This window comes from Notamacropus eugenii, chromosome 7 (genome assembly GCF_028372415.1).
Source record: "Notamacropus eugenii isolate mMacEug1 chromosome 7, mMacEug1.pri_v2, whole genome shotgun sequence".
NCBI lineage: Eukaryota > Metazoa > Chordata > Mammalia > Diprotodontia > Macropodidae > Notamacropus > Notamacropus eugenii.
Window position 1 is genome coordinate 141,577,662 of NC_092878.1, and position 19,883 is coordinate 141,597,544.

The window sequence follows — 19,883 nt, forward strand, 5'->3', positions numbered from 1 at the left end:
CTGACAAACTGTGGCCCAGAAAAATGGAAAAACAATTCTTAGCTCATGGGCCCAACAAAAATAGGTAGTGTGGGTTGCAGTTTGCTGGTTCCCATTCAAAAGTCCTTTCCAACCTTGAGATTCTTTGATGCTGCTGCTCCATTTGCAAGTTAGGGCTCCATGTCAAATCAAATGAAATAATGGATTGATACCTCTACCAGTCCAAAAGACTTAGAGTCTGGTTAAACCTGAGTTCAAATTTTACCTCCACCACTTACTGACTGTGCAAAATTGGACAAGTCACTTAGACCCTGTGGTTCTCAGTTTCTTCACTGGTAAAAGGAAATGAGAATAATGATAGTATCCATACTTGAATGATTATTGAGAATTATAGGATCTTTTTCCTTGAACTTATTTTAAAAAATAAGCATTTATTTTCCATTCCTTATGCTTCTCCTTCGCTCAATATTGGACAAGATTTTAAAAAACCACTACAAACAATTATGTATAGAAAAAAACAAATTTCCAGATAAACAATGTCCAAAAATATATGTCTACATCTTGTGTCCCTCATGTCTATGATAGGAGATGGTTAATAAGCTCCATTTTTGGCCCTCTGGGATCTTTATTTGTTATTACATTGGTGTTCAAAGATCTTTCAAATATTTCTTTATAATGCTGCTACTATAGAATAATTATTCTCCTACTTCCCCTAACTTTTCTCTGTATCAGTTCATAGTGGTCTTCCTCAATGGAAAAGCCTGTTAACAATTACATATAAAAATGTCAGCTTTTGTTTTAGAAAGATCTCTTTTTACCATGATAGGGAAAGTCCATTTCTTCCTATGATTTCAAGGAAAATATTGAATGAAGAAATAGTAGGATGTATGGGGTTTTTGTCAAACCCCTTTTCCATCATCTATTGATGTAATCATGTGGTTTTTCCTTATGTTATTAACATGTTCAATTATGTTTTTGTCTTCCATATGTTATTCCAACCCTGTATTCCTGGTACAAATTTCACATGGTGATAGTGTATAATTTCTCTACTATGTTGCTGTAGAATGCTTAATATCTTATTTAAAATTTTGTCTAAATATCTGTTAAGGATATCAGTACACAGTTTTCTCTCTCTGTTTCATCTCTACTTGGTTTAGCAATTAAGACCATATTTGCATCACAGAATGAGATTGTAAAGGTCTCTTCTTTTTCTATTTTGCAAAATGTTTCTACAATATTGAAATTTCCTCAAAATTTTTCTTTGTGAGTTCACTTATGGTTTGATAAGTTTATTTTTGCAATTATAATAACAGCAGTTGGCATCTGTGTAGTACTTTAAAGTTTTCTGTTATTTAAGTGATCACTTCTTTTGTTAATCTGAGCATTTTATATTTTTGTAAGAATTTATCAATTTTGTTTAAGTCATCATTGTTAACATATAATCAGGCAATATAGTTCCTATTGTTGCCTTTATTTCTTCAATTGTAGTGAATTCTTCTTTTTAATTTTTGATATGAATAATTTGAGTTTCACCTCTATTTGAAAAAAAATCATATTAATTATTTATCTATTTCATTAGTTTCCCACAGCTTATAGTTTTATTTATGAATTCATTGGATTGTTTTGCTTTTAATTTTATTAATCTCTTCTTTGATTTTTTGGAATTTCTACTTTGTTGCTTCATTAAGAGGGCTGATTTGTTTTCTAGTGGTTTTTTTTCTTTCTTTCTGTGTGTGTGTGCCCAATCCATTGATTTGTTCTTTTTCTTTTGTAAGCAAAATAATTTGAAGACATAAATGATCTCTAAGGATTACTTTAGCTGAATTCCATAAGTTCTGATATGTTACCTCATTATTGTAATTTTCCTTGATGACATTTTCTACTGTTTTTATATTCCGTACTTTGATTCAACCCATTTTTTTAGAATTAAGTTAGTCACTAAATTAATAATTTTAAATTCTTTTTTCAATGAACCTTTATTAAACACATTTTATTGCATTGTTTTCAGTAAATAATGTATTAAAAATTTCTACATATCTATATTTTTGGATGAAGTCTTTATTCTTTAATACTTGGTCAATTTTTGTAAAAGTAACATAACTAGCTAAAAAATATATAAACTCTTTTCTACTCCCATTTAGTAAACAATAGAAATCTATCACTTCTAATTTTCCAAAGTTCTAAGTTCTTTTAAGTGATTGAGTCTTGAACTTCTTTGTTGTTCATCTTTTTTGTTAGATTTATCTAGGTCTAAAAAGAGTATATTGAAGTCCCCCACTTTGAACTTTGACACAAGATCACTGAGTTTTAGAGCTGGATGCAACTTTATAGATAATCATCTAATCTAACTTCCTCATTAGAACTGAGGAGATTATGGCCCAGAAAGGTTAAGTGACTTGTCTCCAGTCACACAGATTATTCTCCTGGTGTCTGAACAGAGAACAGAATACTTATCTTTTGACTTCCAAACCACAATACTCTCCAGATATTTTTTCTCCTTTCCTTTTAAACACAACAATACTCAGGACACATACACACTTTTTTATATTTCTAAGAAGCCTAAGTTTGTTATTACCTGGGTGAGGACAGCTGTATGTTCATCCCCACAGCTGATGTATGTCACATCAAGACTCTTAAGTATACCAATAGAACAAGGTTTGTAGATTTGCTCTATTGAAGGAAAAAAAAAGAATTTCTATTATACATTTTAAAAAACCTCAGGTTTCATCTTTGTTAATAAAATCTTCAAGCAGAGAAGCAAGGTGTCAAAGGAAAGAAAAAAATTGTCCATTGACATCTCTGATTAGGAGACCTATCATATGCATCCAAAACTCAATCTTTACTGACTTCAAAACAACCAAGAATTAGCTTTCAAACTAGCCTTCTAAAAGTTTATACAACGTCAGTATGGTTAGAGTGCTATTGGAAAACAAATATTCAATTTGGGGAAGTTTCCAACTGTAACTACTTGGGAAACTCTTTAAGGTTTTCAAAAGATTCCTGAAAGAATTGTATAAGGGCTCATGAGGGTCAGATTTGACAATTACTCTATCCCATCTAAAGCAAGTGACACAATCATATATCAGTTGTTCACTAGGTATAATTAATCATAGGCCTTAGGCTCAGTAAAAAAACACTTCATCAATTTAGGTGGTGTTGAAAGCCATTGGATACACTAAAGTGATGTTACACAGGAAACCTGTTCAGATTAGTTAAGGGAAATGATAATGTCTTGTGGAACTTTTATAAAACCATCACACTAATTAAAATTTTAACATGTAGAAGTTTCCAGTCAAGGCTATCTGAGAAGGAATTGCTTAGAGCCAAGGACAGTGCCTTGGCCACAATGATGTAAGTCTCTGCCTCCCCATCTCCCCTAGACAGAAAGAGAATTTCATGAACTTTGAAGAGTTTTGTGGATTTCTAATCTTTGCATTGGCACCTGAGCAGCATTATCAGCTGGAACAGCTGACAACACAGCACGTTGAGAACCAAGGAGAGATTGGATGAGATGAAGAAAGGCAGATTCAGGACACTACAAGAATCCAGAAAAACTACACCAGCAAGAGGACTTCTAGGGGCTGTGAATTATCTCCCTTTGTTACACATGAAATCATCTTAAGCCCACTTTCCCTTCAATTCTAATGGGAGAGTATGTCACAAATTCATTTTTAGGGAGAGATGTTTCATCTTCCTGTCAACTAAAAAATTAATCAAAACAATTAATGACTTCCATGAAGTTGTGAAACATTCCTGAGGGAGTGGAGCCAAGATGGCAAATTAGAGGCAGCCACCCAGCCAACACTCCCCTCCAAACAACTTTAAAATAATGCTTCAAATTCCAGAGAAGCATAACTAACAAAAGTTGAGGAGAGACATTTTTCCAGCCTAAGACAACTTAGGAGGTTGACAGGAGAGGTCTGTGACATTGAGGTAGGGGCTGGCCCACCTGGTTGCAGCACCAATGGTGGGCCTTTGAAGTGGATGCAACTGCTGCAGAAGCAACTTTAGGAGCTGTCAGCCCAGAAATGATAAGAGGGTCAGAAAGAGATTATGTAGCACCCTTTGCTGGCACTGGGTAGAAATGGCATTGACTGGAAACTCTATTGCCCATATGTAGTTCTGGGTAGCAGCTCCATTTCAGAGAAGAGCACTTGTGGTCAGTCATAAGAGAGCAGGGGCTTTGGTTGCAATTCCAGGGACAAGAGCAATGCTTATGCTTGCAATTGAATGGGACCAAGGACCATTCCTCGGTTAATAGCAGAGTGCAGACCAGGAGAGCAGTGAAAACACCTATTCTCAGATCCTAAGTAACACTTTTTCCCCAAATAACACCTTGGAAACACTAAAAAAAAAACCCTGCAGCTCCCCCAAATTAACTCTGAAAACAGCAGCAGGAAAAATCCTGAAGCTTGGGATAGTGCCTCCTCACCCTCATCCCCAAGTGAATGGAAACCAAATTTAACATAAAGTACAAAGTCAAGAAATAGGCTGGTAAAATGAGCAAACAACAACAAAAAAGAACTTCACTATAAAATCTACTATGAAGGCAGAGAAGACTAAGACATGAATTCAAAAGAAGACAATATTGTGAAAATACATACAATCAAAGCCTTAAAGAAAAAGGCTAATTGGACAAAAAGCCTAACAAGAATTCCTGAAAGACTTAAAGAAAGAGATAAAAAGAATAGAAGAAAAATTGGGAAGAGAAGTAAGAAAAATACAGGAAAATTATGAAAAGAGAATGAATAACTTGGTAAATAAGGCACATACACAAAAATACTGAAGAAAATAACATCTTAAAAAATAAAATTGGCCCAATGGTAAAAGAGGGACAAGAATTTACTGAAGAAAAGACCTCCTTACAAAGCAAAATTGGCCAAATGGAAAAAGAGGTAGAAAAACTCACTGAAGAATTGGGCAAGTGGCAACTAATGATTCCACGAGACATCAAGAAATAATAAAACAAAGTCAAAAGAATGAAAAAATAGAAGAAAGTGGAAAACAGATGGAGAAGAAATAATGTAAGGATTATTGGACTACCTGAAAGACATTTTTTTAAGAGCCTAGAAATAATATTTCAGGAAATTGCAAAGGAAAAGTGCCCCAATGTTTCAGAATCAGAAAACAGGAATTAAAAGAGCCCACCAACTGCCTCATGAAAGAAATCCTCATTCCAAGTTTCTTCCATACCTGGACTTTCTATTGAAAGATCCTTTATAAAGCTGACCTCTCACCTTGAAAAGACAATGTCTTATTAGAGAGACAAAAATATTTTATTACCTGATGCATTTTTGCCACAGAAGGCCAGTTGGCCTACATTGTTCCTTCCCCAGCCATATGAAGTACCAGAAAGAGAGAGGGCAAAGCTGTGAGCTCCTCCTGCTGCAACTTGAGCCAGAGGAATACCTTTAAGAGAATTCACCAACTGAGGTCTGGCTTGGTAGGGGAAATTTTCTCCCAGGCCTAGTTGGCCATAATTGTTCTTTCCCCATGAAAATACTGCGCCATCTGCAAACACATACACACAAAAGAAATAGTTTCAGAATTTTGAGTTTCAGCTATGCTACAATATTAAAATTGACCATGAAGAATCTCAAAATACTATATACTTTTAAGACCATGATAACAACTTAGGGAGTTGACATAAATGGAGGTAGAGTGAAGGAACATAACATAACTATTTTCTTTGCACTCTGAAACTGAGATGAATTTTTTTTTCCTTCTAGTGATGTAATGATTAGTTTTAGATGAATTTTATTTTGTGCGTAGGATTTCATTAGTATAGGGAACTTGCAGAATAGAAACATCCTCAACTGGTGTAGCTTGGCAACTCATTTGTAGCTTATCTAGTCCTGGAGCTCTCAAAGCTGAGAGCATTGAGAGGCTAAGTGATATGAAATGATTAAAAGTATCAAGGTAACTTGGATCTAGAATTCAGTCAAGGACCCAGGTTCAAATCTTGCCTCTGATGCTCACTACCCATGTAACCTCGGCTCACGTAAGCTCTCTCAACCTGACTTTCTTCACATGCAAAATAAGGGATTGGACGAGACATTCTTTAAGGTCCATAGACCTCTTTTAGTACATATCACAAGCCAGATTTGATTACAGGTCTTTCTGATTCCAAGACCAAGATCTTACCATTGGGATGACTACTTTGCCAAAAATTAAAGTCATAAATCTACTTATTTGATTTATGATTCATAAGTCATAAATTTGATTTATAACACTTTGTAATATTTTGGAGAATTACCAATATTTTCCAGACTAAAAAAGTTAGTTATGATTAACATATCTTAACAGAATCTTTAGCTCATAATCTGGTATTGATTTGAACAGTTCTACTTATTGCTTGCAAAATGCAGCAATCCTCCTTTGAGGGGCTCATGGTGCAGTCATACTGTATCATTACTCCAGTCTAGAGATCTGTTCAGGTTATTAGAGAATGGTTCATGATAGCCCAGAATAAGGAATCAGAAACCTATCTCTGGTCCTAAAGAGGTTGCCTTACGAAGAGCCAATGATGGACAGAAAAATCAGAGTTGATGATTTTTCAGTCTTATTATAGAAGCAATAAAAATCAAATAGGGTTCCACAATGACTCAAAATATGCAAGCAAATGTTAGCATGTTTTCTCTTCCTAAGCGTTCTAGAAATAACACTACCCCCTCTTGCAGTTTCCATATATTCTCTACATTCTCCCTGCTATAGAATATTTTCCCTCTATTGAATGTAAGCTCCTTGAGGTGAGTAACTATTTCATTTTTGTTTTTTGCATCTCCAATGACTAGTACAGTGCTTGGTATATAGCATATATATATATATATATGTATATATATATATATATATATATATATATATATATATATACATATATATATATATGTAACATATAGATAATATATGCTCATTGACTGATGCATTAGAAATGCCAGTTCAATAATCTGCAAAGTGGCTGCTTTTCCCAGTGTGTTCAAGTTCAGACCGAACTTCTTACCCAATGCTAAAAGATGTCTCACAGGATTGGTAAATATAACCAACTTACAGAGGACACATACTAGTTAAGGTTTAACTGTTTAGCAGAAGATTTCTTTTGAAAAACAAAATTGTGATGAAGTCATGTTACTATAGTAAAGGGGGGAAATGAATTTTTAACTATACATAACAGGAAAAAAAGATATATTTCTGTTTAATGCTAACCTTGGTGGGGGAAGAAAAAAGAAAGAAATTTATATGATAACTTTATTACATTCTTAAAAGGAATAGTAAGTCATACATAATAGATTTGCAGTTTCATGAGCACTTATCTTTTTTTTTTAAAATTAAAATTAAATAAATTAAAATTAAATTAAAAATTGTTACAGAAATTCTTTTTATTTCATACATCAAAAATAAAACAATAAATAAAAATTAATAAATGAAATTAAAATGGAATAGATCTTTTGAAATTAGTCACAACTTTCTTAATTCACTAAAAATACATATCAACACAGTAAAATATGTCAATTATCAAGCAATTTTTTTAAAAAAAGCAAGCATTTATTACAAATTAATTGTCCTGAAAGCAAAATTACCATGAAAACTTACCTTGTGCCAATGCTATGGAATGATAATGTCCACAAGAAACTTGTATTATTTTGACACTGGAAAGATCCTTAATTTCCCTTTAATAAAAAATGATGGGAAAAATATTGAAATAGTACATTAATGTAGCTCACTGGTTAAAGAGTAAAATGAATCCATAACTTAGCAATGTCCAAAAATGAATGTATTGTTCTGTTTGCTGAGTCCATTACTTTTCTGTCATGGCTAATATGTTTAATCATAAGTTTTCTAAACTCAAGGTTAGTCATTGTACTGATCAGAGTTCTTGAGTTTTTAAAAGTTCCTTTTCTTTACAGTATTGTTGTCCTTGTATAAATAGTTCTCCTGATTCTACTTACTTTACTGTCAGTATATGCAACCCAGGATTCTCTGAAATAATTTTATCTTTTACAATGGTGCAAAAATATTCCATTACATTCACATACCACAATTGTTTGACTATTCTCCAGTTTTCTAAGATACAATCTAAAGCACTACCTTAGATTTTTATTTCTCCTGAGTGTTTCTCTGTAGAGTTTGATATAGCTCTACACCAAACTCTGTGTGTATGTTTGTTCATTTTAGATAAAAGTGAGGTCAGTTTGATGGCAGTTCCTCCCATCCTTTCATCTACATTTGTATAGATGAATTCAATTAATGGGAAATAGCAGATTCCACCTCATTCTTCCTCCTTTCTACATTGGTCTAATCTTCCTGTTTCCCTCCCTTCTCTTTTCCTTCTTCAAATCCTCAATACAGAACCAATTCACACCTTCCTAAAACCTTGGTTTTTCTTATTCAACTCCCATGATGCCCTTTAAAGACATTAAGATTCTGAAGAGGGAGGGTGGAACTAAGATGGTGGAGTAGAAAGATGCATATACTCTAGCACTTCCCCCACAGCCCACAAAATACCTGTTAAAAATGACTAGAGCAGCAGAAGCCACAGAACAACAGAGAGAAAGAGGTTTCCAGCCAAAAGTAACCTGCAAGGCTGACAGGAAAGGTCTACCTCAAGGGATGCTGAGCAAAGCAGAAGCCAGCCCTAGTCATGCAGCACTGGGAGGAACAGGACCTGAACAGACCTCCAGGACAGAGTTCCTAGCAGGGAGGGTCCCAGATACCTCAACCCACAAGTGACAAAGAAAGCTCCAAAGGTCAGTGTGGGAGGGCTTTCCCAGCTGGGTGAGAGGGAAACGGGGTTCCTCCAACAATAGCCCCATGTGACGGCAGGAACAGCAGCAGCCGACTGTAGGCAGCTACTGTGGCTAGGAAATAACCTGGGTCTGTTTTCCAGGCAGCTCAGCTTAAAGCCTCTGGCAGTAGGGAGCAGCTGATCTAAACCCCAGCCCTGAGTGATGGCCCTGCCCCTGCCCAAAGCTCAGGGGAACTGAGCAGCTGAGTCTAATCTCTGGACAAAGGATTCAGAAATCAAGTAACTGGCTGGGAAAATGCCCAAAAAAGAGAAAAAAATAAGACCATAGAAGGTTACTTTTTTGGTGAATAGGTGTCTCCTCCCATCCTTTCAGATGAGGAAGAACAAAGTTTACTGTCACAGGAAGTTAAGACTCCTGTCTCCAGGGCCTCCAAAGTGAACTTAAACTGGCTCAGGCGATAGAAGAGCTTGATAAGAGAGTCAGCAGCTCACTAAAGGAGAACCAAATAAATGTTGAGGAAAATAACACCTTTAAAAAGAGGCTAAGTCAATTGGAAAAAGAGGTCCAAAAAGTCAATGAGGAGAAGGAGGCTTTAAAAAGCAGAATTAGCCAAATGGAGGAGAAGGTTCAAAAGCTCACTAAACAAAATAGTTCATTGAAAGAGAGAATTGAGTTCAGGGAAATGAATGACTATGAGATAAACCAAGCAGTTAAAAAACAAAACCAAAAGTTTGAAAAATAGAAGATAATGTGAAACATCTCATTGGAAAAACAACTGACCTGGAAAATAGATCCAGGAGAGACAATTTAAAAATTATGGGACTACCTGAAAGCCATGATCAACAAAAGAGTCTAAACATTATCTTCCATGAAATTATCAAGGAAAACTGTCCTGATATTCTAGAACCAGAGGGCAAAATAAATAATAAAAGAATCCACAGATCACCTCCTGAAAGAGACCTGAAAAGAGAAACTCCTAGGAATATTGTGGTCAAATTTCAGAGTTTCCAGGTCAAGGAGAAAATGCTACAAGCAGCTAGAAAGAAATAATTCCAGTATTATGGAAATATGATCAGGATAACACAGGATCTGGCAGCTTCAACATTAAGGGATTGAAGGGCTGGGAATAGGATATTCCAGAAGTCAAAGGAACTGGGATTAAAACCAAGAATCACCTACCCAGCAAAACTGAGTATAATTCTTCAAGGGAATAAATGGTCATTCAGTGATATAGAGGACTTTCAAGCATTCATGATGAAAAGACCAGAACTGAATAGAAAATTTGACTTTCAAACACAAGAATCAAGGGAAGCATGAAAAGATAAAACAGGAAAGAGAAAGCATAAAAGACTTTCTAAAGTTGAACTGTTTATATTCCTACATGGAAAGAAAATATTTGTAACTCTTGAGACTTTTCTCAGTATTTGGGTAGGTAGAGGGATTGTACATACACACACACACATACACACACACACACACACACACACACACATAGACAGAGAGTACAGGTTGTGTGGAATCAGAAGAGATGATATCCACAAAAAAAAAAATAAAATAAAAATTAAGGGGTAAGGGAGGAAAATACTGGGATGAGAAAGGGAGAAATGGAATGGGGCAGACTACAACTCATAAAAGAGATAAGAAAAATCTTGTTCAATGGAGGAGAAAAGCGAGAAGGGGAGAGGGGAAAAGTGAAGCTTATTCTCTTCACATATGGCTTAAGGAGGGAATAACATGCTCACTCAATTTGGTATGAAAATCTATCTTACACTACAGGAAAGTGGTGGAGGAGGCAACAAGTGGGGTGAGGGGAATGATAGAAGAGAGGGAAAATGGGAGAAGGGAGTAACTAGAAATAAACACTTTTGGGAAGGGACAAGGTCAAATGAGGGAATAAAAAAATAAAGGGGATAGAGTAGGATAGAGGGCAACATAGTATTACAGAACATGATTATTATGGAAGTCTTTTGCAAAACCACACATATTTAGTCTGTATTGAATTGCTTGCCTTCTCAGTGGGGATGGGGAGGGAGGGAGGGAGAGAAGTGGGAATTCAAAGTATTAGAACTGAATGTTGCATTGTTATTGCATATAACTGGGAAATAAGAAACACAGGTAATGGGGTATAGAAATGTATCTTGCCCTACAAGAAAAGAGAGAAGATGGGGATAAGGGAAGGGTGGGGTGTGATAGAAGGGAGGGTACATTGAGGGAAGGGGTAATCAGAATGCAAAATTAGGGGGTGGAGGGAGGGGAGAGATGGGGAGAAAAATTGGATGTTACAAAGTGATGTAAAAGCAATTAGTATTAAAACAAGTGACTGAATTAATTACCAAGACTAAATCAGGGACATGTTTTGTTGGGAGAAAAGAATTTTCGTCTAAGTTTCCTAGAGGCAGGTAATCTCAGGTAAAATTTGGTATTGATGGAAAAGTTAAGGTTTTAATGGTAAATTTGATTTTATGATTGTTATTTAATCAGGAACTAGAACATGTATAGAAAGTCATGTAAATTACTTAAGACTTGCCTCAAAAGATGTTCCTTAACCAATGTGAAATTATATCTGAAACCTGGTCATTGGAACTTACTATTTTAAGATTCTATAGGACTATTAACTGACTGTTCTTCTTAGTCTAATTCCAGGTATGGATAGCAAGAAAGGCGGTCTGAACCTCCAATCCATGATGCCAGTAAGCTTTTGAGATACTGGTATGAACTGCAAAGGTGATCTCATGGGAAGGGTGAGAGAGCAGCTGTTCAGCCTGAGCTGAGGTAGGATTCTCCTAACTCAGTTTCCCCACTGACACCTGGCAGACTTTAAGCCTGACCAAATGCAAGTTGACAATCTACTCCTGCCTGGAAATGACATGAAGTTCGGGAGATATTGTTTCCCTGCAATGTCCCTACTCTTAGTGGCAACTTCCTATATTCAAAAGGTTTGTAAGCTTAATACCAGATCCATTAAATTATAGATTGTTGGTAGGGGAACATCCGAGATTAAATCTAAAATTAAGCTATCAGGCTTAGGACTTTAGACCAACAACAATAAGTTAGGGTCCTTTAATTCTTAGTAATAGTGTGGACACAATTAGGTCAAGGGCTTGTGAAGTTACCACACATAGTTATTATTTGTGTCTCAGTTGGTTAATGTTAAAAAAAATTCACTTGTGGTCTATATTGTAAATGCTTTTAAAGAAGTATTACCTGACCAAAAGCTGGAATTGCTTTATGTGATATGAACTGTGTTAAAAATGAAAAAGAAAAAAAAATAAAGGTGATATCATTAAAAAAAAGATTCTGAAGAGAAACATTTTCTTTCCTATTAAAATGTTAGCACTACATCATTTTACAAACCCCTTCCAATTGCTCAAATAAATTTACCTATTTAGGTTTCTCTGGACTCTTGTATTTGTATTTCCAAGTTCCTCTACTCAACTCTTGTCTTTTCATCAGAAGTGTCTGAAGGTCCCCCCCCCCCCCTTAAGGTATGCTTGGCTGTAGGCTTCACTCTATTGCCTTTCGGCATACTGTATTCTTTAATCTTCTCCAGGGCATTGTGGGAGTTGAATAAGAAACACCAAGGTTTTTGGAAGGTTGTAGATTGGTTCTGTTCTGAGGGTTTTTAAGTGTTTCTGTCCTTTTTGACACAGGGATACCCTAGCTTTCCCAGCCTGGACATGCAATGGCCCACTCACAGCCCAGGCCCACCAAGACACCACATAGAAGTTGTAACCATCTGTTTCTAACATGGGCTGATTTGCCCCTCCTGGGGCAATCTATTGCTCTGCACCCCCCACCCCACCCTCACAACCCACTGACTCCTGAAGGATAGCCCTATTGGTAATTGACTTAGTGTAGACACTTGATCCTGACCACTTTGGCTAGGTGCAGCTCATGATTTTCTAGTTACAACAGCCTCATTCTTCTCCTAGGAGGAGAGATTAAAGGTATGTACCACCACTGGGTACATTTAGTGCCCCCCCCCCACACACACACATCCCTGCTGATCTTTAAGGTTCAGAATATTGGATCTTCAGGGCACTGTCTAGCATCTCAAGACAGGGAAACCTCAGGAGAAGCATTTAGGAGCTTCTGTGTCTACTTTCTCCAAGTTCTGAGTCTCATAAAATGTTTCATGTTCTGATGTTTTAGGAGTCAACTTCCTGGGAAAGTATAATAGTGGTTACAAGTTGTTTATCTTTGTTATCCTTTGCTTTTGAGTCTTTTGTGTTTTAAGAATTCTTTTGTATGTGGAGAAAATAAATAGCTCTCCTTCACCTGATCTATATTGTATATTGAGTACTTTTCTATTCTGTTTTAGGAAGACCCAGAGTATAAACCGAACCCAGGCTTTCGGTGCCTTTCCTTTGCACTTTGAGGTAGGGCCTAAAGAGTCAAAGAGCAAGGAAAAAAAGAGCCTGACCCCTCCCCAGGACTGAATCTAGTCCACATAAATGTATCCAAGAGTTAGAGGGCAACGTTAAGAGGGAGAAGGCATGTGCCTGAGATCCCAACGGGGAAGTAGTGGTTTTGTGTTGTTATAGATATCCTATGTTTTGCTTTGCCCTTGCCACTCAATATTAAGATTGATAGACTTTCCTTAAATAAATAACTAGGAGGTCCTTTCCTTCCTAGTATTAAAATTTACCTTAGAAAATTAATGAAGCAGATAATTCATGCACAATAAGACATTGGCTATTTCATTTACCCTCACAAATTATTTATGATGATATACACAGAAAGTGGAGATACAGGCTTACGATACACCCAAAGCCACATCAGAATACTTACTTTGGTATAAAACTTGGTTTGTTAATTTTTCCAATGCCCAGCTGCCCTTCAGAACCAGATCCCCACGAGAAGACCTTTCCTGTTTTGCAAACAGCCAAGGAGTGCTCTTTTCCACAGCTGACTAAAACAACCATCTGAGTTTCCAGTGTCTGAATTGGTGCTTTAGGGAGTGGAAAGGGGAAGTTACAAAATTATTCAATTTAACCACAGGTACAGTTCACTTATGACCATTGAAATGTTTTTTAAATGGACTCAAGGAATAGGGGGAAGTTCAGAAGGAAGCCCAGTCAAGCAGGACACTTTTGAAAGTATCATGGGAAATTACTATGTGCTTTTTAAAAAAGCAATGAAATGGAGATTCACAAATTCATATACAATCCTCTTTTGCAATATATGTATATAGTATATATGTATATGTGTGTGTGTGTGTGTGTGTGTGTGTGTGTGTGTGTGTATCTTTAAGGTTCAGAATACTGGATCTTCGGGGTACTTTCCAGCATCTCAAGACAGAGAAGCCTCTCAGGAGAGGCTTATATGTGTGTGTGTATACATACACACACACATACACACACACATATGCATAAGTAAATGAGTTTCTGGACAAAAAAAATTGGAATTGTATTTGAAGTGCCTATACCTCTCAGAATGACACCATTAAATAAAAAAATATGTCAAGGAACTATAAAACCATTCCATATTATTATCCTAACACAGTGCTAGCAAAGATCATCAGAATAAAATATGTAATAGAAAGTATGCCTTAGTTCATGTTATTTGAAGATTAATGTTGATTTTCTGTATTATACAAAATATTCATAAAGTACCTCACTACTTGAGAGCTGGCAATGGTGGTATATAATTCCATATTTCAAGGATATTGGTATGTTCTTTGACCAATGCATATGGCAATGCATTTTTTGAGAGAATGGCTTTCCAGAACTGCTCAGGCCAAAAAAAAAATCATTGCATGGTTACCAGCTATCAGGTTGTTAGCTAATTCTAGGTTCTGGATTAAGTGGAATTTTCTTATGTGCCCTCCTCCCAAAAAGAAAGTTTTCCCTGCAAATCCACCTAGATTATGCTTCACAATCTTTTCCCCCATGGCACTAATAATTTCTGGACCTTAAATAGTGTGAAAGTGTAATTTATTTAAGCACCCAATTCGCCTGGGTCATCAATTTACAAAAAAAAAGCCTGTTTCAAGTACGTAGTATCAATATCTGCAGCTTCCCCGCCCCGTCCCCATAAAGTCACGCCTGGAGAAATTAGTCTGTATTTGGAATTAGCTGTATTTGGAATTCTCCCTTTGATTATCGGTTTCCGCTCTGTCGTTAGGAAGATCTGTCTTAGTAAGGGAGACGATGACATCAGAAAAAAGAAAACGAAAGTGTTTCTTCCCTTGTTTTGTTTCTCTGTTTCATTTCTCAGGACCTCGGAGAAACTGAAACTAGCCTTACTCATTGGTGGCAAAAAGAGGTTCAAAGAAGATGCAGCTGTGCCGAGGTTGGAGATGGGGACGGAGCCCACCTCCGTTAATCTCGCTTGGTGACCGGGAGGATTCATTTCTCTCCTGAATTTATTTCTTCAAGCTCATCGTCATTAACTTTATTTTCGAATCTTTTTAAATGCAATTTTCAACATTTATTTTTTGAAAGATTTGAGTTCGAAATTTTTCTCCCTTCCTTCCCCTTTCTCCCCTCCCCAGTCTGATATAGGCTATACACATCACTAACTTTCCATCAGAAATTTCTTTCGCCCTAGATTCCCCCTAGGCTCCAAAACTACCGGACTCTGCCACCCCAAAGTTTTTCCCCTCTTACCTGGACTCGTGTGGTTCCGGATGTTCCTCCTGCCCAGCTGCCCCGAGGCGTTGCTCCCGCAGGACCAGACGGTGCCGTCGGACAGCAGCAGTAGCGAGTGATGCTCCCCACAAGCCGCCTGCACTAAGTGCTCGCCGCCTAGGCTGGCTCCCAGCCGGCATCTCACCGGTCCAGCCTTGGCCCTCTGCTTTGCCTCGATTCCCAGCTGGCCAAAGGAGTTATCGCCCCAACAGTAGTACATCCTGCCCCTGCCTCACAGGTCTCTGCCAAGGCGCTCCGCTACACTACTAGCTGTAGTTCGAGGACGCTTGGCATCCCCAGCTCCGCCTTCTTAAGGCGGGGATGGTTTATTGATCGCTAGGAATTTTAGAGGCTTGCAAACTGCCCGCCAACCAGTGACCAGAAAAGGAATGCCCCGTGGGGACAGTAACCTTCCCCCTTTCCTGTACAGGTGGCAGCATCGTTAGGGTGGTCTCGTGGAAGGGTCAGGCAGGAAACTTGTGTCCCAATGTCAGCCTTATCAGTCATCTGGAGTATAAGCTTGAGTTTAAGGAGGGTCTGGCCGCTGAGGGTCCTAGCCTGGGAACACAGCTGGGTAACCCCACGAGAATGTTTGCAAAGTAAGCTTGTTTCTGGAAGGTTCTGAGAATGTGGAATGGAGGGGCTCACTCTCGACTACTGAACATGCACAGGTAGTTTCCTGTCTGCTCACGGCAGGGTGAAGAAAAGACCTTTGGGTTTTCGGCTGAGCTGGACAGAGTTGTGCACACAAAATGCGCCAAGGGAGAAATTCACTCTTTCCTTCCAGCTATGTTTAGGGTTTGAGGAGGACTCTGAGAGCAGGTGGAGGTGGTGTCCATCCCCTCCACCTCCCCTCCTCACTCTGGAATGTCATTTCAGCCCTGAAACTCACACCTCAGAAGCACCCTCTTCCTCTGTGATTGGGGGATATTTCCAGAATCTCAATTTAAGGAGAATGTCCAGGTCAACGTCATTCACATGAGGCTATACTACTCTGGAGTCTCTCATTTTCCCCGTCTTCCTTCTTTGACTTTCTTTTGTCCTGGTCTTTCCCAGCTTCTGAAGAGCTGGACTGTTTCTTTGTACTTTTATTTGTATTCTGAGTGCTTAACGTAGTATAGACAAAATAAATAACAATAAATACAAGTTAACCGAGGGAACAATTAGCAGCTAGAAAGATCAGAAGACATTTCCCTCTAGTAGGAAGTGGTTTGGGGGCTCAACTTTGGAGAAAAGGAGCCAGGGGCAAAGGTGACGATGGGATGCCTTCCAGGATAGCCGATTGTGGTTTGTCCTTTATTCTTGAAGCGGACGATGACATCTGGAAGGTGATGCCGTGACTTGCAAGTGAATAGAATTTAAGTGAGGGACGTCTGTGCAAGGTCGCCAACCTCACTTCCTCCCCCAGAGCCGTATGGAAGACAGAATGTTGTATCTGAAAAAACATCCAAAAAGTTCATCTAACTAGATGGTAGATTTCATGAGGGAGAGTGGTATATAAAAAGTCTGGGAAGCTAGATTAGACCCAGACTATGAAAGGCTTTTAAATCCAGAGGAATTTGCATTTTATGCTAGGGAACCACTGGACCTAGGAGGTTCACAGGGTCAAGTCTGTGCTTTAAGAATATGAACTTTGGCAGCTAAGAAGAGGCTGCATTGGAAAAGGAAGAGATTTAAGTCAGGGAGACTGATTAGGAAGTTACTGCAATAATTCAAGTGATAAGGACTTGAACTAGAGGATGAAGATTGAGAAAAAAGTCATTGAATACAGTAATTAAGAGATCGTTAGAAATTTTGGAAAACGTTTACTTTATATAACATGCCCAGTACTCCAAATTGTTGGACCTACATGGACAGAGTCTGGATTCCCCAAATCCCCTTAAGGGTACAGAAGAACCTTGGGAGCAGGAGTGAAAATGTGACATACCTAACGTATAGACAAAGAAAAGCCACTGTAGTCAGTTGTTACACTTAGATTTCTGCTTTCCTACTTTTTAACTCCAGGGCAGCTAGGTGGCACAGTGGATAGAACACTAGACTTGGAAACAGGAAGACTCATCTTCATGAGTTCAAATCAAGCCTTAGATACTAACTGGCAAGTCACTTCACCTATTTGCCTCAGTTTCCTTATCTGTAAAATGAGCTGGAGAAGGAAATGGTAAACCTCTCCAGTATCTTCCCCCCCCCCCAAAAAAAAACCCAAATGATGGGGTCATGAGTGAGACACAAGTGAGCAAAACCAAGAGAACATTTTATACTATATGTATATATAGTATATACAATATACAGCAATATTGTTTTAAGAAGGACTTTGAGTGAATAAGTTTTTAGATTGATAAATACTCAAATTAACTATAAAAGACATGAAGAAAGATGCTATTTGCATCAAGAGAAAGAATTGATAAATAGAAGTATGTAGAGAATAATTAACTATATCTAATCATTTCTAGGGAGGGGGAGAGTTGAAGGAAAGGAAAAAGAAAAAGAAAGAAATTGACATGATAACTTTGTGGTATATTTGAAAGGAATAGTAAGTTATACATAGCAGATTTGCAGTTTCATATGCAGTCATCTTTTTTTTTAAATTATGCAATGTTATGGAAATGCTTATTACATAAATTTAAAATAAATTTTTTAAAAATGAAAATGAAGGAAAATAACAATATATTGGTTACCTAATCTTTCAGTGATTGACCTTTGTATTTCTTAATCAGTGCCAAATAGTTTTGATAATTAATACTTTGTGATATAGTTTGAAATCTGGTACTGCTATGCCCCACTTTTCACACGTTTCTGTTTCAGTATTACTCAAGATTCTTGAACTTTTGTTCCTTCAGATGAATTTCATTATTCTTTTTCTAATCCTGTAAGGTAATCCTTTGGTAGTTTTCCTTGTATGGCATTGAATAAGTAAATTAATTTAGGCAACATTTAAGTAGGTAGATTGCACAGTGGATAACCCTGGACCCAAAGTCAGGAAGCCTTAAATTCAAGTCTAGCTTTAGGCACTTAATAGCTGCGTAACCCTAGCAATTCAAAAATCAAATAAGAAAGATCAAGGAAAAACTAGGGAAAAAATTAAAACAACCCAAGAAAGTTATGAAAAGAAACTGTGAGAGATGATTTATTTTGGACCCCTACTCAAAATTGAATAAGTAGTAATTAAATAATAAGTATTTTAATTAAGTATTAGTTAATTATTTAAGTATTAATAAGTTCAGCATGATTCCATAAGAAGTAATAAATAATAATTGTCACTATATTCATTTAGTAATAAATATTTAATCAGTCATCTAATAATAGGTATAGGAATAAACAATGCATTAATTCACATTTTATATAAATCACATAGGAATATAGGTTCATACAGAAGGGCCCCTATAATAGACCTCAAACTTTACTGTGATGTTCACTACTTGTTTATCAGTTATGAAGCTTACTTGTGTAACTTCAAGAATGAAGTGAATCACAGACCTTCCTCATGGTTTGAGATGTCCTCTCCTTCCAGCTTTTTATAAGGCTTGACATCAAATTTAATATTTGAACATTCCAGAAAGGGTACACAAAATACAAAATCCTATTGATTGATAGATCTTGTTTTGCAGATCAAAAATGATGCATCAGCTAGAAATGGTATGTCAGCAGAGAGTCAAAGGTTAGATGAAGCAGGGAATATGTTTGCTGACTGATTATAAGATGGATAGGCTCCTCCTCATGTTGGGCAAGAGGAGATGATACAAGTCATATATATTTTCCAAAAGTAAATTGGAAGGATTCTCTGTACCATGCCACCCATGCTTGGTTTGTTCATGTAATCTGAGCAAAAAAGGATGGAGATACTCATATCAGTATTCTTGCAATTACACAAGTAAAATTCATAATGGGAAACAATTATTGAACATTACATTAAAGTTTGAGGCCTATTATAGGTCAAACTGTTTCATACGCACACACATCTACATTGATGTGTGTGTGTATGTGTTATCGATATTCTTAAAACTAACATCATTACTAGGGTCGTTTGAAAGAAAAGTTGGGGCTACGTTGTGTATGATGGGGCGATGCTATAAAAACAAAATTAGATAGGAAAAGGTAAAAAAGAATAATTATCTCATAAAATGGGGCATAAAAGGAAGAACGAATACAGAGGAAGCAGGTGAGAATGGAGGGCTGATAATGCTGACACCTTACTCTCATAGAATCTGGATTGAAGAGGAAACAATGTGGACATCTGGAGGGGTGTAGAATTCTTCTGGCTTTATAGTGAGGAAAAAGAACTGGGAGACAGGGACTTTTAGAAGGGTGTGTAGATTAAAATTTATGAGGGTGGGGGGAGAGAGAGGATAAAGGAGGGGCTCTTACAGGGGTAGGTAGAACAAGGAAGAAGAAGGTAAGGGGAGAAGATATGATAACAGGGATAGGATAAAGAGAGAGGCTGAGGACAATAGTGAGTAGTAATAAGAGGGAGGGAAATTCACAAATAGTTGGGTTTCTCCTTCATTCTTGAAGAGGACCATGACATCAAGAT

General features: G+C 37.2%; 1 protein-coding gene across 1 annotated transcript in view; it reads right to left on the reverse strand.

Annotated features, from left to right (window-relative positions):
• The window catches only part of LOC140514950 (probable E3 ubiquitin-protein ligase HERC6), a 56,429-nt gene extending 40,485 nt beyond the window's left edge, over positions 1-15,944 (reverse strand). Inside the window, exons 1-5 of the mRNA XM_072625466.1 lie at positions 15,335-15,944; positions 13,515-13,674; positions 7,570-7,646; positions 5,263-5,490; positions 2,555-2,649 (exon numbers count right to left, since the gene is read on the reverse strand). Coding sequence (XP_072481567.1) covers positions 2,555-2,649; positions 5,263-5,490; positions 7,570-7,646; positions 13,515-13,674; positions 15,335-15,575 — 801 coding nt within the window. The 5' untranslated portion in view covers positions 15,576-15,944. The remainder of the gene's footprint in view (positions 1-2,554; positions 2,650-5,262; positions 5,491-7,569; positions 7,647-13,514; positions 13,675-15,334) is intronic.
• Between the last annotated feature and the right edge of the window lie 3,939 nt (positions 15,945-19,883).